Here is a 27,566-nt window from a genome sequence, read left to right on the forward strand (position 1 = left end):
TTGTAATTCAAATGTGTCCTTACCTGCCAAGTGGTTTAAACCATAGCAGTCAGATAATACATACAAAGATCTGCAGAGTCTGCAGCAACTGAGCTGCACCAGGGAGTCAGGGGAGCACCACATCTGCATCCCACTCGACCTTGCCCAGAGCAGAACCATCCTGCCTCCTCTCAGCTGAGCAGAGCCGCTCTCCCTGAACATCTGGGGAGCTGGTGTGAGCAGGAGCCTGTCCTGCATGGACCTGGCCAGAGGATGGAGGGCCTGAGAAAACTGGGAGGAGCTCTAGTCTTGTGCAGAACTAACTGCACCACATGGAGCATGTGGAGTGGGCAGTGGCTCAGAGGTCTGGGGTACCCTTCTGAAAAGGGAAAGCCTTCTCTGGTGAGTGTGGATCTGCAGGCTGAAGCACAGGTGCTTCCTGCATGCCCAGCAATCAGAACAAACAGCAGTCACTGAGTACAGAAAATGTCCAGAGAAGGTAATGTAACCATTGATTAGATTTGCAGAGGAAGGGACAAACTCAAAGGCAGTTTCTGGGTAGGAAGTGGTGAGCCTAAAACAGCAAAAGCTGGCCCTAGTGTAGCTGACCTGCTGAGAGTAGGTGTTGAAATTGTTCTGTGAACCAGTCTCTCAAGGGTTTGATAAAGCAGGGAGGAGTGACAGGAAATTTAAAAAAAAAAAAAGTGGGTAGGAGGATGGAGTCCAGGGCAGGACTCTCTCATGTGACATTAGCTCTCATGTGAGATGCAGGATGTGCTGCTGGTACTTGCAGTTCTTATCCTCTGAAAGAAAACCATAGCAGGGAAAAGAGGCAAAGCTCAGCACAGCTGGCACAATGGTTTTGCATGACAGGAATGGGAGAAGAGGGGAAATTCCCTTTACAATTAGTGATTTCATGAGTGACTGTCCAGTATCTTGCAATCATTTACACAAAAGCTGATGTAGAAGAAAATCTGAAAGGTTTAGGCAGGCTGGCAGTGTGGCCAGACAGGGAGGCTGCTCTCCATCTCAGGCTGGGTGGGTCTCCAGCAAGCAGAGCAGTAGCTCTGCAGCTACAGCTGAGGGCTAGTGCCAGGTCAGGCTTTTGCTGGGAATCACAGAAAGCAAAATAGATGGAGACAGGACTGGTCAGAAGAACAGAAGAGAGATGGTTCTGGAGACAAGAATTGTGATTTTTCCCACAGTCTTGTTAGACTTAGCACTAAAGAGGTTGTGATGCTCAACTGCAGAAAGGGAAAGGTTCCCTCCAGGGATTTTCAGAGCAAGTCTCTCATTGCCGGTGCACTCCTTGACCTTGAACATTCTGGAAGCCACCTTTAATAAATAGCAAGAGTTTTATAGTAGTGGGTGAAGATCTATAGAGTGAAGTAAAAAAAAAAAGAAAAGAAAAAAAATTATTTTAGGAATTGAGATCATTTCATCAAATCTTTCTCTTTTTTTTTGTTGAAGGTATGAGCAATTCTGATGTGATGGTTGCTCTTCAGCGTGGGTACCGAATGCCACGCATGGAAACCTGCCCAGCTGAGCTTTATGATATCATGAAAACATGCTGGAAAGACAAAGCAGAAGAGAGGCCAACCTTTGATTACCTGCAGAGTGTGCTTGATGACTTCTACACAGCAACAGAAGGGCAGTATCAACAACAGCCATAGAACAAAGACACTTTTTCTATTGACTATCTTTAGGACAGACTGCTCAAAACAGTTACTTCATGCATTCAGATGTCTGAACTGAGTGTGGAAGCTGAAAGGCTAAAGGAAATAATTCTGCAGAGAAACAATGTTTTTATTTGGTTAAAACAGTTCCTGTAAAGCTTCAAGTTCTCCTTAAAGGCTCTGTGTTTGCATCCGTAGAAACAGCCCAAAGCAAACAGGCTTTTTGGGGTGAGGAAGGAAAGCATTCATGCCCTGTTACAGCTTGACAAGACATTAGGATCTGTCATGCAATATATTACAAGGAGACCTTGATAAAAGGGTTGAGAGGATGCATGAGCAGCTGCTTCTGAAACAAAAAGTCACAAAGGAGAACTTATAGATTTAAGACATGGTGACATTCTTAAATCATCTTTTTTGAAATATAGCATATTGCAAAAAATTATTTTTATATCCTTGTTATTTCACATTAGTATCATGCATACTGTCAGCTCTTGTAAGACTTTCTAAACAGTGTCAAAGTTTCCTTTGAGGAAGAGTTATGTATGTAATTACACTGAAAAAAGTTCTGGTTTACTGCTGTAAAACCCTAAATTTAAAATCATCTTCAAAGCATTATGAGACCATCACAGATGCAGAATTGCAAGATGAACACACATGACTGCAGATGTGGCAGCACACCTCACTCTGTGTTCAACCTTCAGCTTCCCACAAGGCCAAAGTCCTCATCTGAAGTCCATGGAAAAGCACAGGATTTCGAAGGAAGTTAATTCTTTCATTGCAGTCACTGAAATTGTTACCAGTGAAAATATTTTAATCTTCATTTTTAATCCTCTGTGGTTATTAAAGAATATTCCTTATATTTTTGCTGCTTTAATCAACTAACCTCAAATCTGTTTGAAAGCTAAACCTAGCTCTAGCATTATCAAAAACAATTTGTGGAAACATGCAACAGGAGATCAAGTTACACTGTCATTTGTTGCTCAGTATTACAAATCTAACATGAATGCAAGTTGCTATGCTCTTCATATTGAATTGTTCTATCAAATTACTTACCCAAAGAGATGAGCTAGTGCACTTGCAATGTAACCACAGCATAGGTTAATTCTTTTTCAAAGCAACATTGGTTCTTACAACTGAAATCCAGTACACATCTTTGCCATCCTTCAGCCCAATTATTTAGGCAAATGGTACTTTGCAGAAGCTTAAAACCTTTCTGAGAAAGCTTCAGTGTGCCTGCAGTTGAAGCTCAGCTGCTGAAGTATTCATGGCTTTTCTTCTCCAGTGGCTTCCTTCAGTCAAACTGTGCAGTTTGAACAGACTATCAGTTAAATATGTAAATATTTTCTATTGTATGGTGATTTTTAATTTTAATAAACACTTAATCAAGAGCAAATTGTATGGTAGTAATTTGAGCTAAAACAAACAACTGATGTTCTATCCTGTGATAGCTTCATTTGGAACAGGGGAATCTCTGATTATCACCACTATCAAGATTAATGGGATTCTGCTTTCAGTCACTTTTCAGAAACTGAAAAGGACCAAACCAACCATTTTTGCATCCATCTTGAGGTTCCTTGTTGTCCTGGAGGGCATGAAGAAAAGAACCAACCCTCAGCTATTTTTGAAGAGCCTCTCAAAGGCCTTTAATGCAATAGCTACACTGTGCTTTAGCAGCTCTTGGGAAAACGTTAACAGCTCAGTACAAGCCGGTAGCTTACTACAGGCTTCCTTTTATTTTCTGACTGACAAAAAAAAAATAAAAAATAAGCAGCTCGAGGTAATGTAGCTCTGTCTTTCAAACCATTTTCTGTAGCCAACCAAAGAGCTCTGGGAAGTGAGAGGGAATACAGAAAAAGCAGTTGCTCAGGGAATAGAAGGTTATAGTTAGTGATACATAAAGTTGCTAGACAGACTGCCAAGGTGTAGCATGAGGTAGCTTGAAATGGTATAATGGAAACTTTCCAGTATTAGCCTGTGCTGGTTATTTTTTAACTTCTGTTGTAATTGCTTTTCCTAAAGCAATTTGTACTTAACAGCTTTCTTATTCAAGAGATCAACATTCAGTGTCTTATAACTACACCAAAATATTTTTAGTAGCTGGAATGGTTTATATGGGAGTAGAAAAATATTTTAGAAATTCTACCTTGCAGGGATTATTGGCCTTCAGAACTACTAAAACCAGATAACCCTGTATTTAACAGAAACAGTTCTAAACATGAGAAAAGCAATGGCTGAAGTACAACCTCTACAGGTCTGTGATTACTGATCACAGACCAACCCAAAACCCCTGGCCAGAGCAGTCACAGCAGAGAAGGGCTGTCCTCCTGTCACACAGGAAGGCTGCACCACCCACTGCCTCCCCAGGGAGGGTGAGGTTCTTGCTTTGAGCTCAGTCCCCTTCCACTGTGAGAAACACCATTGCAGGGACTGATCAGTCCCATTTACTCACAGATTCCACAGCAAACCTCCAGCAATTACAGGCACTGTGCTTCCACAGCAGTTAAAAAACCCCTCACCTTCACTGACTGGAAAGGGCTGTAGGAAAACTGTTTCAAATTTTATCATGCTCTAGTCTTCAATCCTTAAGCTACTAGATAAAAGCTAAGTAATACAATCAAGGATATGATTCTTTCAACTCAAGATCATTCCTGTATCAATCACTATCATTATTTGGACTCTAATTACTCTAATTTTATCATCTTATCTTGGTTTTGCTGATATATAAAATGAAGATTCAGTTGAATTTAGCAATGGAAAATTTTATTAAATAAATTTTTCAAAGTTTAATACATATTCCTAGTGGAAATTCATATTTTATTTTAAAAATTTCTCTACAAAACCAAGTTACCTGAAAAATAGCAAGGAGCCAGATCAGATTGCATTTCATTGCATTCTTCAATAGTTTTCTCAGGTTGGTCCCACAAAGGGAGTCTCCAGGTCAAAACTAGATTATTTTAACCATTTTAACTACTTAGGATTAAGTTTACAAGCCATCTGATTTCTAGGAATCGGCAATGAAATAAAATAACTTAAAAACATAGTGAACGGCAGATGAGGGACATCCCACTTTGCATGAACCATGCGTTTATCAGTACAGAAGACTGTGATAACAGTTACTCCAGAATTAAAATATACATATATTTCTCAAATAACAACCCTATATCAATAGTAGAAGCACATGTCTAGACCCAAACTTTTATAGCTCTAAATTCAACCCTGATTCAATTTAAAAAGTTCTGTATTAAACATTTTTCTGTCAGTCAACATGACAGTGAAGATGACATCTAAGAGTGAGAAAGAGCTATCAACAGTTTAGGACCAATAAAGAAGCCCAGTAATTGCACACTTTGATTTATCAAATACTATTCTTTTGCTTTATGAGGCAACAGTACTTGTTTTCTTGAATTGGGTGAAGCCTCTTCATACTTCCCCCAGCCTTTACCAAGAGGTGTACCATCAGTGGATGCTACTGTGGATTTCAGGTTAGCCAGCAAACCTCTCCTAGGTTTCTGCTGTTTTGACTCCTCTGCAAAGAAATGCTTTTTCTGTTCTCCAAGTTCTTTTTGCAGGGAAGACACTGTTTCTTCAAGCTCAAGAACACGTTTAGCCCAGTTCTGAAGACTAGTCATTTCTTGATCCTATGAGGATAAGGTTGTGTTAAGGATGTGAACACCACATGGTTTGTCTCATGCAGTTAATTTTCTGGTTCACATTGTTTTATTAAACCCATAAACACCCTTGTTATGACTATGTCATATGGCCACTCAGTACCTATTTCCTCTAAATTACATCAAAGTAATTAAAATCCCAGCAAACTACAGGGCTATAAAATCTAGTTAGAGACCAAGTCTGACTAAGAGGCTGATGCTAAAACACTTAGCCACACTGTGCAAGGAATTGAAGTTGTTCTAGGAACCAAATAAAGATGGCTTTCCTGCCTTGCAATTTCTGAAAGTAAAACTGGCCAAATCAAAACTCTTACAAGTTTGCTAACCAGGACAGAATAAATGCTTCCAGTGGGCAGAATACAAAGCATTAAATATACTCTCTAATCTGTGGTTAACAAAATCACCTTCCTAGTAAGAATGGATAGGAAGGTAACTTCCAGTTTAAAAGTTCAAGTCAAATGATTTTCAGTCTCAGATTTAAACTTAAAAGTATGCAGAAAGTAATCTAATGTTCAAAGACATCACTAAGCAGTTACACCTGCAGATTTGCAGATTACAAGTGAGGCATAGATTCAAAGTGCCAAGAGTTCAAAAGTTTCATTTTTTTGTTTAGGAATCTAGTTGATATCTGAGGTCAGATGTTGTAAACCTTAGGAAGTCCCTGCTTTTGAAGGAAAGATGTCTGTTTCTTTATTTGCCCATATCTCTCATCCAGTTTGGCCACTTCTGGCAGAACTGTCAATATAGCTCTAAAGCCATAGATCCTTAGGCCTTGTGCACTGACACCTTGCTTGCCTCAGCAACATACCCCATGATGAGTTCTAAGCAGTATTTTCTTTGCTTGACTATAATTCATGACATCTTTAGGTTAGCAGGCTTTGTCAGCAGAGTTGCCCTGTTGACAGTCTATCACTTCAGCTGAAAAATTAGTTTTGTCTTACAAGATTCAGAGTCAAGTAGTAAAACACAAAGGCTCTGAGTTCATAATTCAGGGATTTAGGCACAGAAAAAATGCCACCATCAAAACTAATTGCTAATTTAACAGTAGTTTTACAGGCAAAAAGATGCAGAAGCATCCAGTACAACTATAGATGCAAGCCATTTTAAAGTTGCTTTTAAATCATTGACTAACCTTGAGCATGATGGTGTGCTTCAGTTGACTGTTTTCTTCTGCCATTTTTCTGTAGCCTTCATTAGCTTCTAGCAGGCTTTCATTTAGTTTCTGTATTTTACACTTCAGAGACTTTATAAGCTGAAAATAAAGCCCATTCATGTGGAAGTTCAAAACAGCATGTTTTTACATCAATTTTGTTTATGACTAAAACAGTGCAAACTGCAAGATCAAAACAAGAAAGTCTGCCTGTCTCAACCTCCTATGTCCCAGCTCATCATTTCAGGTGATAAAATACAGCTGGAGCACTCAAAGGCTGTTGTGTTGAAGCTACTTTGATTTACAGACCTGCCAATCAATGAACAGCAGCACAGACTAAGCTACATCTGGACCAGCCTGCTCCATTTCAGTAAGAGCAGTTAAAAGAACACTTTTGTTTCATTAATACCATTCATATAAAGAATTGGAGCAGAGCTACCACAGGAGACCTCACCTTTCTGACGGGAATATTAATGGATTAAGCCTAAGCACCAAGAGGCAAAATAAATTCTGAAGAAAAATAGATGTTACTGCTAATTTACTTCTACAAAGTTGCTAAAAAAATTTACACTATTTACCTAGGTTCAATGTCTGAGTGGGAAGGAAAAAAAGGAGTGAATTACAAGTCACACATGCACTCATCTTTGAGGCAAAGCCAGAGAAAGGCACCAATGGAACCAACTGGTTTAAACCATTCTCACTTCAATTATTGTCAGGAATTAGATCTCATCATTCTAACACTTTCTAGCCACATAAAACAACCAATAATGTTACACTCCAATCAATAACTGTATACTCATAACAAGCATAAAAGCCAAGCTTTCACCAAAATTTGAAAGTGACATGGGAAAATTATGCAGAGGTCTCAAAAACGAGTGGAAAACAAATGCTACAGCCATAGCACGAGACATTAAACTTGGTAAGGAAAAAGTTATTTTTGGAGTATTCTTTCTCAGTAGAAAGGGATTTAAGTTTGCTTTCCATTTACATGGTTTATTAGAAACAGCTGGAATTATTTCTCCAATCCCTACCCATATCTGACATTAGAGAAAGCATCAAGACTTACCTCTTCACTTCTCCCCATCCTCTTTAAACATGGGAAACAAGCTATCTTTACAAAAAGATCACTGAAGGCACAGAATAAAAATGCATACTTAAAAATTAATGTTTTCCATAATTCCCACCTCTACATGGTATTCAGAACACAGAGATCTTGTTTGAAGAATAGAGATTTTCACCTTTACTTAAGTTTAGGGTGATAGTGGAGTTAAGAAAGGACTGCTTTAAGGCACTGTTTTGATTTTAGGTATAAAATCTAATCTATTACCAGATTCTGTAATTGTTCCCCTGTGCAGAAGCAGGCAGCAAGCAGGAAAGCACTGAGGTCATGGCAGCAATACTTTCAATAAATTCCAGCACAAGGCTAAACCTACTTCCTTACTTCCAACTCACACCACATTCACCATGACTTGCAAATGGTTTTACAGACTAGGATAAAGCCAGAAGGGTCTCTGGCAAAAGTTATCCACAATTGAGCAAGGGCTTTTTTTATAAACTCAATGCCCATTTACATGAATCCATGCTTTTGTCTACAATGCACATCTTTAAGCATCGAACCATGACAGTTTACAGTCATTATCCCCAGATAAACATTAAGCAAGAGCTACCTCTTCCTTCTCTTCACATTGTTTCTGCAATACTTCAGTGGCTCTCTTCAATGTTCTGTCCATAAGATCTATAGGCAAAAGAAAAAGTGTGTTTGCTTATACACATTACCAGAAGCAAACTGAACTTTGAATACCCAGATTATTCCTACCTCGTTCCATGTTATTTTCAGTAGTCAGAACATCCGAGCTCAGACTTCCCAGAGCCAACAGCCTCCCTGACTGTTCATCAAGTTGTCGTTGCAATTGCAGTATTTTCCTCTCTCTATCCTGAAAAAAATAAGGGCATATGGTAGAATTTGTCTGCATTTCTGCTTCATCTGATGCATTGCTGCACATCCTTCAATTATACTACACAAACACACAATTATAAATTATTTCACCAGTTCTGGTTAGGAAATCACAGTAAGGGATAACACTCAGGTCACAAAGCCATCTAGGAGGAAGTTTCTTTATGTAGGAGTTAACTCTTCCAGTCTGAGGATTTCCAAGATGTATTAAAAGTGTATTAAACCATATGGCAGAAAGAAACCTTAGTGTGTCTGTGCTAAATACTGTTGTGAGTTAGCTTGCTAAGTAAGGAAGAATGTTCTTCATAGAGCTACATTTTAATCTCAAACTCTTTTCCAGTATCTCTGATTGCTGGGGTGGCATTTCAGAGTGAGAAATCAAACAAGAGGCATCATCAAGAAAAGTTACTCATCTAATTCTGGTTCTCTGAAGCTGCCCACTCAGATTCATGCTGTGCTCTCCTCTGTCAACTAATCCTTCTACATCTCAGGGATTTCAATAGTTTCTTATCTGACTTGCTACAAGCATCTTGCTCTTTGAATCTTCCCTTAGGCAGCCTCTTGGTCAGTATAAGAGCACTAGTAAAACTCTTTTTGTCTGCTCTAATATAGTATATAGCTAGGATTTAACTGAACATAGAGTCTAAGTGAGGAAAAGAGACAAATGTGAAGGAACTGGAAAAACACAGGCCACTACATAACATGGTGTTGTTTGTCAGCACCTGAATGAAGAGCTGTAGAAGCAGAAACACTTATACACCACAATCTGCAAGAGAAACCCACTTCTCATGTCTTGAAAGGAGCCTGCCTATCCATGGAGTGTGATGTCTTATCAGTTCCAGAACAGGAGAGTGCAGTGAGAAAGCTCTTCTGGTGGACACCACAGCTGTTCTATTCTTCCACTAAAAACAACATGATCCAGGCTCATCTGCAGCCTGGATGCACTTAACCATCTATGCAGAGGTTAGAATATTGAGTTGCTCATAGCTAACCTGGCTGGATTGCAGGAGTAAGAACTCACTAATGCCAACTCTGAGCAATTCTGTTTAAGTACGTACAGGATATTCAGTTCTGTCCTGCATGAAGTTTGATTTCTCATCAGTTTGTGATCCCACAATCCTCCCACTACCTCCAGACCAGAGATCAACTATAATTAAAATAGATATCCTGTAACAAATTCCTCATCACCCTTTCAGAGAAATATTTTACTCTACATCCTACCATCCCAAAGATCTCTAGAAAGCCAGACTCCTGTATACATCATTTCCCTGGGTGTGCCAATCACTGCACCACAAAGAGAAAGACAACTTGGATTTAACTGAACTGTGCTCTCAAAGAGGCACTACAGGTGGTGCCAGAGAGAGCACATCTGTATGCTCATGGTGAGCATAGAACACCAAGACTGAACTGCTAGTTGTTTTTCTTGTTTAGTGTTACATTCAAAATCCACGAGTGATTCTCTTAAAGAAAAGTAAAATTCGCCATTAAGAGGCTAGAACATACTTTAAAGGCAGTCAAGTCATACCTCAACTTTCTCTTGTTCAGCTAGAAATTCTTCTATGGGAACATAATGGTCTTCAATTTGTTCCATTGCACACATATAAGCATGTTTCTTAATGGCCTCTTTATACATTTCAAATTTGCTCTCGAGCTTTTCCTCATAACTGTCCTTCATATCCTCCAAGCGGTTGCTGAGGAGAACATGTTAGGTATATATGATAATTTTGCATTCCAGCTATTACATTTGACTACATGTATTCAACTGAGAATATTAGTTATTTCTCTAATCAGAAATAGTGAAACAAAAACAAAGTAGTACTTCTTTCTTTGCACCAAAGTCTATACTTGACATATACCAAAAAGAGTTCTATGGAAGAACACACATTTAACAACAGTCAAAAAAAAAAAAAAACAATCCACCAGCATACAGCAATACAGTCGACCACACCCACTTAGATGTTATATTTGAAGCATATATACCCTGGGGCATCTTTCACCTTGGGTTTTTGTTGCTTTTTCTTTTTTTCCCTGTTTGAGATAAATGCCAAATTCATTTTCATAGAAACATAAAATGGCCTGGGTTGGGAGGGACCTTAAAGACCATCTAATTCTAACTCCCTATCATGGGGAGGGAGACTTTTCACTAGATCTTTCCAACACATCCTTTAAGCATTTCCAGGGACAAGGTGTCCACAACTTCTCTATGCAACCTCATCTTCCAATGCCTCTTCATACAGTAAAGAAATTTTTCATAACAACCAATCTAAACCAACTCTCAGTTTGAATCCACTCCCCCTTGTCCTGTCATTACATACTCTTGTGAGAAGTCCCTCTCCACCTACTATTTCAATATATTACACTTTACTCCATTATTGTCAAACATGCCCCACCAGTGATGCAGAACATCATCTCAATAGAGAAAAAGTATCGATGCTTATTCATGTGTTTGGCTAAAGGTAACCAAACAATTTTAAGGTTAGTGGAGGTGCTAAACCATAATGTGCTCAGCTGGCAATCTAGTTTTAATTTTTGTTAATGATTCAAACAGCAGGAAACTGATTTAAAGAAGAGTTACAAGGAAGTGAACTCAACCTGAAGAATCTAGACTTGAAAAAAAATTCCTAAATTATTAACATCAGTGCAGGGAGCAACAGCAACTTATAAGAAACTAACAATGGCTCATAAGTCATCAGAGGGACTCAAAAGAGAATTCAAACTACCTTAAGCACATGCATGCGTATTGGCATGACAGAGTGAATGTTTTGCAAGAATCATAAGTCTCAGTGGGGTACCTGTAACAATCTTCCACATCTGCTAGTGCCCTCAAAGCTCATGAGTAGTAATAACAAGCCAGGACAAGCTCCAGTAATTACAAATTAAACAGAGGAAAGTTCAACAGAAAGCAGCATTACTTTTTCATTGTAAATGGCAAGATGCTGATGTATACAAGTTTAATGTCCTTTCTTCCCTTTCCTTCAGAGATTTTGAAACTCTCTATCTTCTCTAAATAACATGAGTAGGTATGTCCTGAATATACAGATATATGTATATACATCCATACGTGTGCATTTATACATGTGGAATCCCTTCAGTCTCAAAGCAGATTGCAATATGACTTGCCTCCAGGCTTCCTCTGTTTCCAACAGCTGTTGAAACATTGCTTCTGCCATCTCTTTACGTATCTTCACCTCCAGAAAGAGCTTACTTTGCCTTTCTGCAGCTACCTTCTCCTTTAAGTCCTCTGCAGCTTTCAAAAGCTCCTAAATTTAAAATATTTCAGTTCGAAAACCAAGACTGAAACTCATATTGACATGGATCTCAAACAAAATATTCATACAGGCAGTCATCCACAGAGGGTACTTTTTACAAGTCTATGTTTTTTGGGATTCTGCACCAAAGCTTAAATATTTTCAAACATGAATTTCTGCTGCAAATACATCCTGTGTTCATCTTGACAGTGTCTGCTATCAAAAAGTTAACTTCTGTTTTGGCATTTAAATATTATTTTGTCCAGCATAAAAACATAAAGCCTACTTAACTTTTACAGTTTATTGCTATTAGATTGTGTATCTTTGTATTTAAAATGTTGCATTTTAACTTGTTACTGCAGTTTCAAAAAAAATAAAAAGGCACAAAAAACTAAATTATGTTATTTTAAAGTTATGTAGTGCTTTCTTAGTCTTCTTGTTGGGCAATCAGTTGAATTCCAAATTTAGCACTTGACCTAACTAGAAAAGCCACAGGGCATCCTTCCACAACTGCACTGAACTAAGCCACTCTAAGTCTGGTCAGTCTGACACTGAACAGAAACTTAAACTTCCCATTTGATGCAGCACATCTCTTTTGCTAAAACAATCTTAGAACTACTAGCAATTGCTTTCTTGGGTGCAGTTGTAAGTAGACATGTACTTACCTCATGACTCAGAATGGTGATGTCCACTTCCTCTTCTGCAGAGGTTTCAGTACTGCCAGCAAAGTCATCCACAGATGTGCTAGCATCAAAGTGCATGATAGGTTTGACATCACCTCCAACTAGTTTTGGTGGAAAATAACCAAAATTGTTTGGCAGGATCGTCTGGGTAACCTGAAAAATCCAGAGTTGGTTTACCAATGCTGTCAATATTGCAGGTATCAGAATACCAGGAAGAAGTGGCATTAATGTATTGTGATATTTACACAATATTTAATGATTACATGAATGTCAACAAAAGCTTACATGCCTTTCAGTACAAAAAGAATCTATCAATATAACATAATTCCTATATGAATACAAGACTTAAGTATTCCAAAAAGAGTGAAAATGAAAATATCTGCTGGCAAACTTAACATTCTTGTCTAGACAGGTGGTTTCTCTTCCCCTAAAATATAAGGGTTTTGGTGTAGTTTCCTGCAAAGTTAATGAAAAGCAGAAAATCCCTACAATATTTCCTCCTTCCTGAAATACCATGACCAAGATTCAGCAATTCTAGTTATTTACACAAAAATTTTAAGTAATTATGTCATAGGACAGCATATCAGAAATGTAACAAAAGTCACACCTGAAGAGAATTAGAAAAATCTTCCTCTCTGAGATCATATTAGACATGCTACTGCAGATTTGTAATAACATGTCAGAACTAATCTGTGGCTCCAGACTGAAAAAATCACAGTATTTCTGCCATGAAATACAGTATAGCCCACCATCCCACTGCCTGCAAGAACTGCTTCAGGGAACTTGAATGACATTAAGGCCAAACATCAACCCCAAGTCCTGAATTTAAAGGGAGATTGAGAGAGGGAGCAGAATGAGTCCCCCATAATCCAGGAGAAAATGGTCATTGACTTGCTACAGCACACAGGCACACACAGGTCTATGGGGCTGGATGGGATCCACCCAGGGGTACTGAAGGAGATGGAGGAAAAGCTTGTCAAGACACCTTTTTGTTATTAATTACTTGCATTTACCCAAATGGGAGCAATACAGTTGCAAAAGATCTCATCTAGACTACAAAATCAGATGACACTCCTTTTACTACCACCATCTGTCCAAGAAGCTGGGGACAACTCATCTTGTGCAATGGATGTTTAACTGCACCCAGGCTAAGTAATTCACCAAAAGTTTGAATTGAAATCCTGCATTTGCTCAGATTTATGGTATAAATCAGTCATATCTGAAAGTAATGTTATACACAGAACATCAGTGGTGTACAATTGAACAGCCAGACACCTGCAGTTTTCTTACCACAAATAGCTTTGAAGATGGGCAAGAGTACAAGAAGTCTTTTAGAGAAAGGACACATGCAGAAGAACTAATACGGTGAATCAAGAATTCAAATCACACTCAAATCCATACAACCTGATCATTTCACAAATCACTAATAACAAGAAAAAAAAATGAAAAAAAAAAAAGCAGACTAGCAGAAAAAAGTAGATACACTCTTACCTGCCTGGCTATAGCCGAAAATTTCATTACATGCAGTGTTTCATCATAGGTGGAAGGATGCTGATTGATGTTTACAATCATACAAGCTTTGCCTTTCCCACAAAAAAATGGCTGAAACAGACGAGTCAATTTACTCTCTCTGAATGGAATATAGCTTGGCTTCATCCTCAGGGAGGGAAAAAAATTATAAAACAAAGTAAAAATTGTAAAATTGTGGGCTATTGTCACTTACCTAAGTTCTATTTCTGTCCTTTAGGAAAGGATCCAATTGGATGGTCATATTTAAGCCTGCTATTTTATATCAAAGAGCAAGGTCTTTGCTACATTTCATAGGCTCTCCAACAAACTGAACTATTTAAAAGTAAAAGTAGCATAGTGTCTGCATCACAGCTCCCTAGTTTTCCAAAGCAGAAATTGGAACAAGCCAAAAACTAAGTACAGGTTATCTATCAGGTGCCTGATGAAGAAGACAAAACTCGAGCTTTGTACACAAAGTGTGTTGTCCATATACCTACACTAAAAAAAAAATTTCAGTTTGCTGCAAATTGCCTTTTTTTGCTCTCCACAAACACCAGTTATGGAGAAAACCTTCTTTGCAGGTATTTTAGTGACATCTATAATAAAGAAGACTTCCAAACTTTTGTAGACATTCATTTTTTTCTGTGAAAGCTGCTTACAGAAACATAAAGGGATACTTAGTGCTTCCACCTAAAACTAGCATGCAAATAACTTGTCACTTACTTTGGGTTTTGATTTTGCTTCAATGCTGCAATGCACTTTCCAAGGATGTGAAGAGAATTATTAATATTTCCTGCTTCTTTTAGTCTGTCTCCAAAGACATGTGTTTTATTACACCTCTCTGAACCAGCCAAGTCACAGAAAGACAACCTGCATGGAAGAGTGATCCAGAACACACACATGAAGTCCTTCCCAGCTCACCTTAAAGCTCTTTGCTTGGCTACAACAATTATGTGCTACTAAACTCACTGTCCCTCGTGGCACAATAGGTTACAATAAGAAAATAATCCTGCATAATCAAAGAGTTCAATACATTTTACTTTATATCGGGAAAGCTGCTGAAATACAGGAAGTTCTGGAAGGTGGATAATTTATGTGACCAAACCATTACTCACACAAATTTATTTCAATAAAATAATTTATAAGACCATAACCTTTCATACAGCTGAAGTAAGTCCTATAGAAATCATTCAGGCATGCATTTCAAATGTATGAAAGTCTTATGCTCTTTATCCTTTCCAGCACAAGATGAAAATCTTTTTTCTTCCTTAAGCAACATACAAACACTGTCATTCACTTAATAGATGCTGCAAGCTTTTCCAGGGGGATACACCATGACAGAGAACAGCAAAAATATACAGATGCAGTCATTTTCCCAAACTATCTTTTCTTAAGAGTATTTATCACTGTAACATCTGACATTTAAAGGTATTATCTCACAGTGAGGTACATTTATTACCATCTCTGCTCAGCAGAGACAAGAGAGAAATCAGTAGGAGCTAGGACTAAACTAAAACATTCTGTTACAGGCTGTCTTCATTTTTCTGTATCAAGCTGAATAAATCAGAAGAAAAAAAAAAGACACACCATCCCAAAAAAAGCTATCTAAATGGCTTCAGGCTAGAAGATTAGGCTGCTTCCTCTAAAAGAGCAGAGACTTAAGTGTAAGGACTTACTTCTCTCACAGGGTGTACTTACATTAGCATTTTATATTAATGGAGAACAGTTTTTTAACCAGGTCATTTGATGATCCCCTCTTACTCTACCATTGGACCATGGAGCAGTCTGAGACCATGTCACAGCATTCTTTTGGTATGAAAGATTTTAATTTGCATTCTAAGAGCACAGCAAATGTGTTGTCACAAACATTTGACCCATAAAGTCTAGTCTGGTCCCAGAGTAGAAAAAATAGCCTGGCAGAGCTTTTGCTTTGAGCCTTCAGCACCAACTGCTGCCCTCCAGCTGCAGAGATCACCCTCTACCACCCAGACACTTGAATTCTGATTACCAGGACATATAGTCTGGTGCTGCATAGCCTTCTCTGCCACCTCCCCATTATGTGAGACAACACACATTTTCCTCAATTTACACACTACTGACAGAGCTGCTCCAGCAAAAACTTAGAGGAAACACTTCTGTTCCTGTCCCTGTTCAGCTTCCAGTCAGTTTATCTGCTCAGTGGAGTTCTGATTTCCTGCTCAACTCTCAGAGAATTCGTTTGTTAGAAAGTTCACCAGTTTGGCATGCCTATACCTTATTAATTTTTCCAAAATATTTACATTCTTGGTAATCACATGAAGCATTCACTTACTCTGATACTCCAAGAACACGTGGCTGATGCTCATCAGTTAGCTTGAGCAGCCTGATGGAAAATATACTGTGACTGGAATGGAAAGAAGTCCTTTTTAATAATCAGTTATGAAAATTAGGCAGTCACTGAAGCAAAGTAAAATTTGTATGCTACAGAAAGATCAGTGCTGAAGAAAGGACAAGAATTAATTCACTAGTTACCTTAATACATTAGTTACTTTCGCAATGCATTCATTCAGCAGCAAAAAGCAGCAATAAAAGCTTATTTTATGGCTTTCTGTTTCTTTCCACACAGGAAAAAATATCACGTGAAGCCTACAAACTGTCTTGGAGAAAAAACCAAACCAGTTCACTAAAGTCTACTGATCAAAAGATGAGTAGTCCTACAGCCACTTCATATGGAAAACCTTAGGCAGTATCTGAACTCAGCAAATCTGAAGGATTAAATTAGAAACAAATGGTGGGGAGAAGGGAATAAATTCAAGTTCTACAGTCCTGCAATTTTGTCTACTCCAACATGCACAATTACTTGTTCAGTTTTGAAATAATTCTGTCTCACAGAAAGGTTGAATTTGCATCACTTGAAAATCCAGTAACTCTGGTTTAGACAACAGTCGACACAGGAGGTGGACATGCTGTCTGAAACCACAGAGAAAATTCCAGAAGTGCTCAGATTTTCTGATTCATCAGGAAGCACAGCACACAAACTTCTTTAGTATATGCCTTGATCAGTGGGCATTCTAGGCATAAAAACTCAGTAAGAAGAGCATGAAATTTAACAGCAGCTATCTTTAGCTAATACAGAACAACATAACTCTTGCTTTTTAGAGAAAAAAGCAGGCTTAGTAACACTATGATTGTATTATCTAAAAATAGAACACAGCACTTCCACTCTTAGAGGACAAATTATTAAAAGGTCATTAAAATCAAGAAAGGAGGCACTTTCAATAGAAATTACACAACCTTCTTTACTTCCTCTCACTCTATCAAAAGCCAGATTCTCCCTGATCCCTGTCTAGAGCTGGGTAACAAGCTAGGGGTTTAATTCCTAAGATACCAAGTAAGCTCAGCTTGAACACAGCAATCTAAAAGCATCTAGAAAATCTAGCAGTACTGCAAGACAACACATGACTTGCTCATTCCTATATCCCCTAGTGACAGCTCCAGGTTTCCAAGAATTATATTCCATTTCATGAAAAATTAACTAGCTTCTTCTTCAATATCCTCACACAGCCATTCTCACTCAGCACCACTAGCATTTGCCAAGATGCACAGCACTCAAAAATGAATGTGATTTGATCTTTTTGGTTGTCCAAAGACATGAATAGCAACCTGGGTCCAGACACTATTAGCCAGAGTCTCTCCTCATTTTTTCCAGGGAGAATTTAATTAAAAAACCAGAATAATCAAGGGAAGTATTAAACTGCTATTGAAATGTTATTGAAGAGTGGTCCTCTCCCTTCCCCTCAAAAGGGACAGAGTATGTTTATAATTAAAGGAACAAACCTTCTACTTGATTGCTCATTCATTCTGGTACAGGCAAAGCTTCGGTTCTTGTTTCCTACTTTTAGTAGTCTGCAGGCTTCTTCAGTGCTCTGAACATTAATCCACTTTAAATCTGAAAAAAGAGACCTTTTACATACATTTCTGATCAGAGAAATTCTATGAAACTGCTTAGGTCATAAAACAGTATTATTACCTTTAATGTAACAATTTCCTCCTTGATCCTCACAAATTCTTAAAACTCTGCGCCTTTGAGTTTTTGATGCAGATAAAATACTTAATAGGTCATACACATATTCATTATAAATTTCACAAAAGGAAATCCACACAGATGCTTGTGTTCTTTGGTGCATATGGGTCCTATGAATGTCAAATGGAGCAAAGTTCTTCTCTGCTAAACCAAAAGAGAGGAAGAGTTCAAAGATCAACTCATTGACAGATTTTAAATCAGTATATAGAACCTTCTAAAATGATCTATCGAACCTGCTAAAAGGAAAAGGCTTAGCTACATCTATGTTGTAGTTAGATACACGTGGATAACTTTAGCTTTATCCAAAAATGTTCAAACTTCTCAGCAGATGTCTTTTACAAGAATATGCCTGAGTTCTAAGCTGATGGTCTTGCTTTATCACAGACTTCCAGCAGTTTATACATTATATTTGCAAAACCAAGACCCCCTCTTTCTCCCAAAAGGAGTGAAACTACCAAAGTATTTTCTCTTTCTCCAGAGGAAAGAAACAATTTTGGTCAAAATCATTACATATTTACTTTGCAGTATAGTATAGGGATTTTTTTTAACCACTGGTAGTATCCACTAATATTTCTTAATTCGTATTACGTTTTCCCCACACACAACAGTTCTCCACTTTACCTAGGGAGTTAGAAGGGTGATTGTCTGAAGTACAGTTAGAAGAATCCAACTTCACATCACAGAAATTTGTTGTAGGACTTGAGATGCTCTCTGTCTCCTTGAGAAAATAAGAGACTATTAAATCCACATAAACAGACTATAAGAAAAGCATAAAAAAACATGACAGCAATTCCAGTACTTAAGATTTAAATACAGAAGTAGTATTAAGTGTTATGCCACCCTTACTCTGGCTGAAAGTGAAATGTTTTTAATTATGAGCTATAATCAATAAATGCTCTTTCCATCACATGGATTATTGCTTGCTGCTACTTCCAGCAACCAGTTTTGGTGGGCAGCTGCTGCTAACACTGGAGACTTAACTTCAGAATCCTAGGAGAAAAAGGATTCTGTCAGACTGCAACAGCCCAGAATGCCTTTATGAGCTATTGACCAAATCTGAACAGTGCTTCAGTCATCCAAAAGAACTGGAGAAATTTCCTCCAGGACTAACTGCCAAGGTGGTAGGACTTAAGCTATGACAAACCAACACTGTGCTGCTTTAACTCAGACTGAACTAAAAAGCCATGAAAATAGAAAACAGCATAGTTTCTTTAAATACACACATTTGCTAAATTCTTTTACACCAACAGAATTGTTTTAAACCTGCCAAGATCCACCAAAGAACAGCCTGTAAGTTACCTCTGGAAAAACTAATGTAATGAAGTAGCAACTTCCACTAGAGTACAGCATCTTTACATGCTACCTCTCTCTCCATATTTTATAGGTCCCTGTAAATCAGGACATTCACCCTGATTTCTCTTTCCTGAGAAAGGGTGATCCTACAGTAGAAGGGAACAGATCCAGAGAAGCAAAGCTTAGTGTTAAGTGTCAAATGCGGCACTAACTTGATCCTGGATTGACTACTGATGCCAACGTTACCCATTTGGTATATCCAAACCAGAACTCTTACAGAGAGGCACAAAGCCATACCTTCAGATCTTCCACTTCTAAAGATAAATAGCATAGAATAGAATTACAAAAACATCATACAAGTGACCGTTTTGCAAAAGCTGCACTGTCTATGATCGTGCTTCTCTAGCATTTGAAGTCTAACCACAGCAGGGATCCTATTCACTGTTTGTGAAGCAAGCAGGATATGGGACTGACACACATGGTATCTCATCCATGCATGTCAAAAATGCAGTGGAATTCAGAAAACCCAGTACCACATTACTTGTGTATGTGATAAGTTTTTATAAAGGTATTCTGAGAAAACTGAGTGAACTAACTGTTGCTACACTGCTCTTCAAATGAAATATAGAAGAAAGCACGAAGATGACTGCCTAAAAACAAGTGGGAGCAGGAACAGACTTTGTTTGCCAACAACAGAAGCTGATGTTCAATAGAAAATACAAGAACAGGTGGGAATAGGAATGCACATAAATCATCTTTTAATCCAGTAAAATCCAGTATTTAATTCCATGAAGAGAATCAGGAAAGGGAAGAAAAGGGAGGGTACGAACCATGTTCAGCAAGAGTTGTTGCAGCAGTACTGCATACAGAACACAAACAGTAGGACACTAAGTGCTGCAGTAACTCAGAGCAGTTAAAGCTGGCAGAATGAAAGGAACAGCAAGCTCTTTCTGTATGACATGTAAACTGAGCCTGGGAAATGAGCCTACAGAAATCCTTGTAAACCAAAGCCAAGCCCACCAAATCATATCTGCTCTCAGATTACAGCTTGAGAGAGCATCCAAACAGTGATGCTATTCATTCACAAGCCACCAAGAAGCACAGCTTCAGAACTGGGGATCACTGAGCTATCTCTATGGAAGCATTGTTACACAAATAAGGTCCTGTCACGTAATAGTTTCTGATTCATTTCTACCTGTCCTTCCTGATGGTGGAGTGTTGCTCTCTTCTCTCTGCAGTGCATCAGTATCTAGATCACCTACTGCAACATTCAGTTACTAAGCTATAAGTAAGTCAGACTGTGGTTTAAAAGAAGGAAATATTCTCATAGAGTTATCGTCAAAATAAGATATTGACCTTTTGTGTCAGACTTTGGGCTCCTTCTTTTCAAGGCTGTAGCTTTCATAAACCTTTTAAAGGTATTCACTTACTATCCTCCTAACCATCTCAACTTTTAAGACCCCCTTATTCTCTATGCACATACTCAGAAACACTTTCAAAATAAATATGTCATTTTTCAAATCATTCAGATTTTTCATCTGAGATATTTCCTCAACAGTTAACCAGACTCAGACTAAACAAAGTTTTGGGTTGCAGGGTTTAAATTAAGCAAGAGAATTTAGAGTGGAATTTTATATAAGAATTTGAGGTATAGAAGGATATTTTTACAGCATTAACTGGAGTACTTAAACAAGGTTAGTATTAAAGACCACTGAAGAAAGAAAATCCAATCATTATTTCTATACATCCCAAATTAGAGTTGCTTTGAATGATAACCAGCTGAGCCTACAGCATTCTGGGATTAGATGCACAGAATCACAGATCAGATGGAAATATTCTGAACAAAAGGAATCTGACAGCAAACTGCAACTGGACTTAAAAGTATAAAATAGTCCCAAACACAAAGATGTCCATTTTCTGGTGAAACAGTTTCTCACCTTAGAAACAGAAATTACTAGATAATAAGAGCAGGAGGTTGCCACAGTAAAGACTTCTCTATTCTACTTACAGTCCTCAGAGCCCAGCCTAAGTCACATAGTATTCCCTAAGGAAGACAGGAATCCTTCTAGGATTTATTTTGTGGCATCTCACCTCACTTGCTGAATCAAAATTTCTTTTTGAAGTTACATAAATCACAGGTTTACAAACTTTTTAATGTGCCTTTAGATTCTCTTCCACCAAAAAGGACTCTCCCTGCCTCTGCTAAGACAGTGCCATCATCTCTCCTGGGCCAGTACAAGCATTTGAATGCCTGCACCAAGGTGCAGCCTGGGAACTCAACCTGCAAGAAGAGTCACTTAACCAGAATCAGGCTTTAATAGGTCATGTAGCTGTCAGACTTTTCAAAGCCTACTGTCACCACAGTGTCAGAACGGCTCCTCTAAAGAGGAGACTTCTCTCTAGAAATTGAGATTCAGCTTTGCGATGGTTTTTTGGTTTGAACTGTGTGCTGCAGAGAGTTCTTCCAGTTTACCCTGAGCTCCAAAACCAGCCAATGGTCTTGTTATTCCAAAGTTCACCAAGTATTCAGACAGTAGATTTATATATATATATATATATATAAAGAATCAATAGTGGATTAAATACTTTTAAAACTTCCTGTCTTACAGAACAGCTTTAAGAAGTATTTGGTCACTGACCTCTTTCAATGATGCAAGAAGAGCAGCTTTTAAGGCTTCTTCTTGCTTAACTTGTTCATCTTCTAGTTTCTTAACATCACTGCTCAAATATGGTTTGAAGTTCATCTTCAGGTAATGTCTTCCTCTTATGTGGTTAAAAATCACATCAAGTGAGCGAGGTAAAATACCAAGATCTTTTGAAGTCCCTTAAAAATATAAAAAATTAAGTGTAGACATTCATGTAAGCTTGTCATTGGATTTGACTTGGTTTTTATACATGTAACTATTTTATACCTTGGATAGTGAATGTCTTGCCTGCGTTTGTAACTCCATAAGTAAATACCAGTCCATTCACTCCATTAACATATGCTCTTATGATATCTTTCGTTGAGCCTTCAAAAAATTCACTCTGAGTAGTTTCTGGTCCAAAGACCTCAGATAAGGGGAAGAAAAAAAGGCGTGACAAATGGCACAAAGAAGTTTAATAAGCCAAAATATTAAGTACTGATTAGAAGTGACTAATTTTTCAGAGTAAGCTGGGTTAGTGACACCAGCTTAATTTCCTGTCTTGCCTGAACCCCTTCTGATTCAAGGTTTTCTGTTGGGTACTCACAGCACGCCTGCTTAATTCTGAGAGGCACTCAGGCTTACACTCATTTTTGAATATTTTCCTACTCCTAAAATAAACTGCTGAGAATTCTATTGAGCACATGGCTGTGGATAGTTTCAAGAGCTCTGCCTGTGATGTAAAACTCCCTGCTCACTCTTCACCAGTTACCCTCAACTGACAAGAAAATCAGCCGTACAATGGTCTAAACTCAATCCCTGGAACTGTTTATCTTTTGGTACTGTAAGAACAGAGCTTCTTGCAGCAGGTAAAGTTAAGAAATTTGCTTTCAGTATAAAAAGTTTAAGCAGTTAAGCTGCTATTCTTTCAAAAGGAAATTACTAAATACATGCTTACATAAATTCCTACAAACATAAGGCTTCCTGTAACGCTTCCAAGATAAAAGCATCTGAAGGAACAGCAGAACCATAGTAAGGTTGTGCCTACAAAAAGTTTCTGTAGCATCTAATCAAAGAAAACCACAGACCTGCCAAAGAACTTCCTTGTCTCATCTAATAGGCACCTCCATTGTAATACAGCTTTCCTGACAGCTTATCAGTAATTAATAAGCAGTCTTTTTTTTTTTTAAAAAAGGCAAGTACCACCATATGTAATTAAAAGAAGAATAATCACATTGCATGACATAATACAAAATTCAGCTTCTATTATAGTGAAAAAACAAAACCAAAATTTGAAATAATTTGGCCTACCTGAGAAAAGGTAAAGCTGTGCACAGCATGACCAATGCCTCTCTCACTGTTCTTCATTGCAGAAGACTCTTTGGGTGCACTAAGAATTACTGTCTGGGCATCTTTAATAGTAACACAACCCTTAAAAAACAAGACAAGGTAAAACAAAACAACATAAAATTATTCAGGAAGAAAGCTATCGGAACAAAACAAAAAATGAACACCCCCTCCAACAATCCCCCAAAAGCCTAGTGTCTTCACCCATTTACCACAGCTATAAAAAGTCCCACAATTTACATATATCATCTCAAGGCATGTCACTACAGAGATATTCACTTCACATGAAAGGCAGAGGATAGACAAAGTCAAGGCAATCTCCTAAGAGGTAAAAACTTTTACTGGCATTCCTTCCAGCAACTTTTCATTGGGAACCCTTTCTAAAAGCCTCATATTTTGTGATTGTAACTTGCAAAATCACTACAAAAACAAAATTACATAGAAATCTACTACTTTTCCAATCAATCATTTTCAGTGTGAAACAGACTAAAAGCAGAATTAACAAAGTAAAGTAAGTCTGAAGCATTACCTTCTGATTGATAAATAGTGTTACCAGTAATGAAAGAAAATGAACTAGTTTCAAGTAACTTGATTGCAATTTCTCAATAAAGTAAAGGTGAAACACAATTACCAAACACTCACTAGCTATATAAATATAGGATGCAGTGTTAAAGGAAAATTTATTTTACACCAGACTGTCTACCAAAGATGAAAAGCGAACTCCTAGTATACCTTAACAATGTCTTGATGCATCATCTGAAAGGATGGATTGTAACTTAATCTGACACTTATGTTTAAAGATTGGCCAGAACTTCTAAGACCAAAAATCCATGTGTAGGTACATGGGAAGTACTGTTGCTCATAGGAGCCTCAATTAACAAGTCTGATATAGAAGGTCTATGCCAGTAATTAACTGTATTAGGGAAAATTTAGTTTGGAAATTAGAAAAAGTTTCTTCACCCAAAAGGTGGTTGAGCACTGGAACAGGCTGCCCAGGGAAGTGCTCACAGCCCCCAAGCCTGACAGAGTTCCAGAAGCATTTGGACAATGCTCTCAGGCACATGGTGTGACTCCTGGGGCTGTCCTGCACAGGACCAGAAGTTGGACTTTGATGATCCTTGCAAGTCCCTCCCAACTCAGCTTATTCTGTGATTCTGAGAAACTCTAAGAAACTGCTTTCTGAATTTAGACCAATCACCTGCTCACTCTGCCAGGCTCTGAACCTATATAGTCTTGAACATTTCTCACATCACCAGGGACAGGAATGCAGGTCAGATGTACTAAACCCTAGAGAGCTACAGAATAATCCAGGATCTGCAGCATGTGCCATCAGCTGCCACCACCTCATAGAAGTCTGTGAGTAGAGGCCCTAAGTAGTCAGATCTACAGAGATGGAAGCTAGCTGGTATCAATTCACTCCATTGGACTCCCTAGCTAACCCTGCAGGTAAGCTGGCAAAAGCTAGACCATTTCTGGCACTCTACACATCATTCATATCCAAAAAACACAACTTCCTGCTTTCCCACAGGTGACTTTGGAGAATTGCTGGCAGAAGTACAGAATTTCACCCAGAGCTCTTAAGATTTACTCCCATAAATCATTATCTCTATAAGCACCAACTGATCAGTTAACCTACAACTATAAGAAATAGGTCTTGGGTTCTACTTTTCCCTTTTTTTTTTTTTTGCCACATATTTGGAACAAAGGTGCTTTCCTGAAAATGATACATGGCAGGGAGGAAGAAAAGACCTAAATATTAAATTGGTCTGTTTGATTTAATTATTTGGAAGTGAGGTTTACTTGACTGTTTTATGTGGACTTCTTCCATTTGCTACCGAGCATTTTCTTCTTGAATTCGGGTGACAGTAAAAAAAAAGTAGAAAACATTGAAAATGTTGAAGATCTTTCAATCATTCTGTTTTTGGAGGCTGAGAAAAAAAAGCCTTAATCCCATGCAAAACAGATTATACAACTAATATGTTAGAAGTTCAACTACTTCAGCCAGAACTAGATGAAAACAAAAAAAGTAGTACAAACTTCAATGTACAATTTCTTTCCTCCCTGGTTTAAAGAAACATCTCATTCCAAAGAGGAATGTCATAAACAACTCATGAAACAATTTGATTTTGCAAATCAATTTACATTGGAGCCAGCTCAGATTGTGGAATTTACCAAACAAAGCACTGTGGAAGTACACACTATTCAAGGAGAATTCACTAAGCAAAAGCAAAGGGAAGTTGAGGGGGGGGTAAAGAATTACCCAAGGGAAAATGATATAAAGGCTTCAAGTCTGCTAGATCAAAAGAAAGAAAGCATTTTTTAAAAGCAATTTGCAAGAAGGAAATAAGAACTAATATTAAATCCTTCTCAGAGCTCTTGAAACTGACCCCTCTTTGACCAGACAGCCTGTACAGACAAGGGCTGAGAGATGTGATAGAGAGACCTGGTCCTCCAAAGACAGCTAAAGGAATTCTTTGCATCAGAGAGGGGATGGGGAGAAATGAGATGAGGGGAAGGAGAGCGCTTCTAAACATTTCTACACGTGTGTATAAAATACTGCAGCATCTGACTCTGACAGTGTAGAGGTTACAGAACATTTCTGAGCAGAAAGTCACCAGGATGAGGTAGGAGATTATTCAAGCATTTCAAAAAACTAAAGGGTCAGATACTCCAATTATGCCTAGAATTGCATAATCTCTTCCATGGAATTCTTTTGTATCTTGAGTATTTGCGCACTACCACAGAGTTGACACTGATTCTTAAATGATGTACCCAGGGGAATTTTGAAGAGCTACAGATATGTATGTCCATACCATACAAATTATTAAAAGTCAGGGATGGAAATAAAATACCTTGCATCTATCTGACTGTCCAATAATTCCATGTGGGGGCAATACATGGCTTATGTAAAAGAAAGTTCTGCCTTACAATGCTATGTGCTGTTCAGGGGAGAAGAAAAACATTATTTCTTAGTTCTACAACAAACCTGGGATTCATGGCTTTCAAGCTCTGCTAAAGCAAAGGGCCTCACTCTCAAGAAGACTTTCAAAGGCTCATATACCTATTCATTAAAAAGAAAAGACACAAAACAGTTATAATTGCCACTTTTAAAACAGAACCGCCCCAAATCATATCAGCATAAGTAGCTGATACAGTGTTTCCTATTTTATATTAATGTCTCACGTTTTCCCTCCATGCCAAGTTCAGACTCTAAGCTTTTATTTGCTTCTTTACCTTCTACTGTCCTTAAGTAACCCTTTTTTGTGTGTCTCCCCCCCACACCTCCCCTCCCTTTAGCAATCTCTCATGACAAAGCCAGGATTTTTAAAAAGCACACCATCAGAGGCACAAACTGCAGTGCTTCCACCTTCTGGTCTCCTGCTGTACTGAATGCAAGCTGCGTTATTCTACCAGCTGCTACACAGAACTGCACTTTCATTTTGTTCAGTTGGCACTGACTGACACATTGCCAGCCTCAAGAGAGCACTTCCTCAGCACCATCCAGGCACCAGACCCTCATCTTGCTCACAGTAACAACCAGGCAACCATTCTCAGTTGCTCAGCTGGCCTTTTCCATCCCCCAACCATTATTCAACAGTCTCCCCACCCGGGTAGAGCAATATTAGCAGGGAGCATTTTAGAAGGATCCCAGCACTTCTTCCTTTCTAAGGAGCTTCAGTCTTTACTGTGGCAATGTTTCATTCAGCAGAAGGATTTACTAGAGTTTTCCACAGCCCTGTCATGACCTGAACTAATCAAGCTTTTTCTCAGGTGACTAATGAAGTAAAGCCACCTGAGGAAAAGTCACCCAGGAAATGTATCCCTCTAAAAACACATAGTTGGGTTAATTATCTTCTCCTCCAGCACAGTAGAACATTATAGGTTTTTATTTCCAAGCACCTAATGAGCTTCCACATCAAGGATCCATATATTTTTAAAGCTTATTAAAAAGAGCAGAACAGTCTCATTATATTCAATTTGCAATTACTGAAGTCCTTTACTTTTTTTCTCAAAGTTTAACACATCTCATCGATTAGCATTGACCATGTATCTGCATTTAGTGCAGGCTATGACCTGTGTGTAAGCAGTGAGAAATAAGCAGAAAAATCAAACACATGTCAGGGGCAGAGGAGTACAGCAGTTCTTGCCAAATAAAAATTTGTAAAGGCTTAAAAAAAAAATCCTCCAAAAAAACAACCCAACATCACCAGAAGACACCTCGTAAAACAATCCACACCTGCTGTTCCTCTGTATTAGGCAATACCGTTGACTCTAAGGGTGAAGGTTTACCCTCTATGTTCAGAAAAGAAACCGATTCCAACACATCACACGCTTCCGTGGAAACACAGCTTTTCCCCTCACCAGCCATCGT

General features: G+C 38.3%; 2 protein-coding genes across 5 annotated transcripts in view; one reads left to right on the forward strand and one right to left on the reverse strand.

The window, feature by feature from the left end:
- LYN (LYN proto-oncogene, Src family tyrosine kinase) overlaps positions 1 to 3,048 on the forward strand; it is a 50,081-nt gene extending 47,033 nt beyond the window's left edge. For all 4 annotated transcript variants that reach the window (XM_033077029.1, XM_033077054.1, XM_033077038.2 and 1 more), the window contains exon 13: positions 1,450 to 3,048. In XM_033077029.1, the coding sequence (XP_032932920.1) occupies positions 1,450 to 1,652 (203 nt within the window). In that variant the 3' untranslated portion in view covers positions 1,653 to 3,048. The remainder of the gene's footprint in view (positions 1 to 1,449) is intronic.
- A 1,814-nt stretch (positions 3,049 to 4,862) lies between these two features.
- LOC117003128 (kinesin-like protein KIF20A) lies at positions 4,863 to 27,563 on the reverse strand. Its single transcript, XM_033072804.1, has 18 exons — positions 27,432 to 27,563; positions 26,181 to 26,255; positions 23,159 to 23,278; positions 22,136 to 22,274; positions 21,863 to 22,047; positions 18,552 to 18,648; positions 17,877 to 18,074; positions 17,684 to 17,795; positions 16,179 to 16,250; positions 14,591 to 14,737; positions 13,850 to 14,015; positions 12,341 to 12,511; positions 11,548 to 11,687; positions 9,953 to 10,118; positions 8,290 to 8,407; positions 8,141 to 8,208; positions 6,456 to 6,575; positions 4,863 to 5,293 (listed from the first exon to the last, which is right to left on the reverse strand). Exons 1-18 carry the CDS (start codon positions 27,561 to 27,563, stop codon positions 5,018 to 5,020), a joined length of 2,502 nt encoding a protein of 833 aa, XP_032928695.1. The 3' UTR covers positions 4,863 to 5,017.
- Positions 27,564 to 27,566: the final 3 nt, after the last annotated feature.

This window comes from Catharus ustulatus, chromosome 1, assembly GCF_009819885.2.
Source record: "Catharus ustulatus isolate bCatUst1 chromosome 1, bCatUst1.pri.v2, whole genome shotgun sequence".
Lineage (NCBI taxonomy): Eukaryota > Metazoa > Chordata > Aves > Passeriformes > Turdidae > Catharus > Catharus ustulatus.

Excerpts from the sequence above, each read along its gene's own strand:
- LOC117003128 (XM_033072804.1), bottom strand. The coding sequence starts at position 27,563 with ATGGCTGGTGAGGGGAAAAGCTGTGTTTCCACGGAAGCGTGTGATGTG. Across the intron at positions 22,048-22,135 it reads CAAGACATTCACTATCCAAG|GGACTTCAAAAGATCTTGGT; the intron begins GTATAAAATAGT and ends TATATTTTTAAG. Across the intron at positions 10,119-11,547 it reads GAAACAGAGGAAGCCTGGAG|CAACCGCTTGGAGGATATGA; the intron begins GCAAGTCATATT and ends TGTTCTCCTCAG.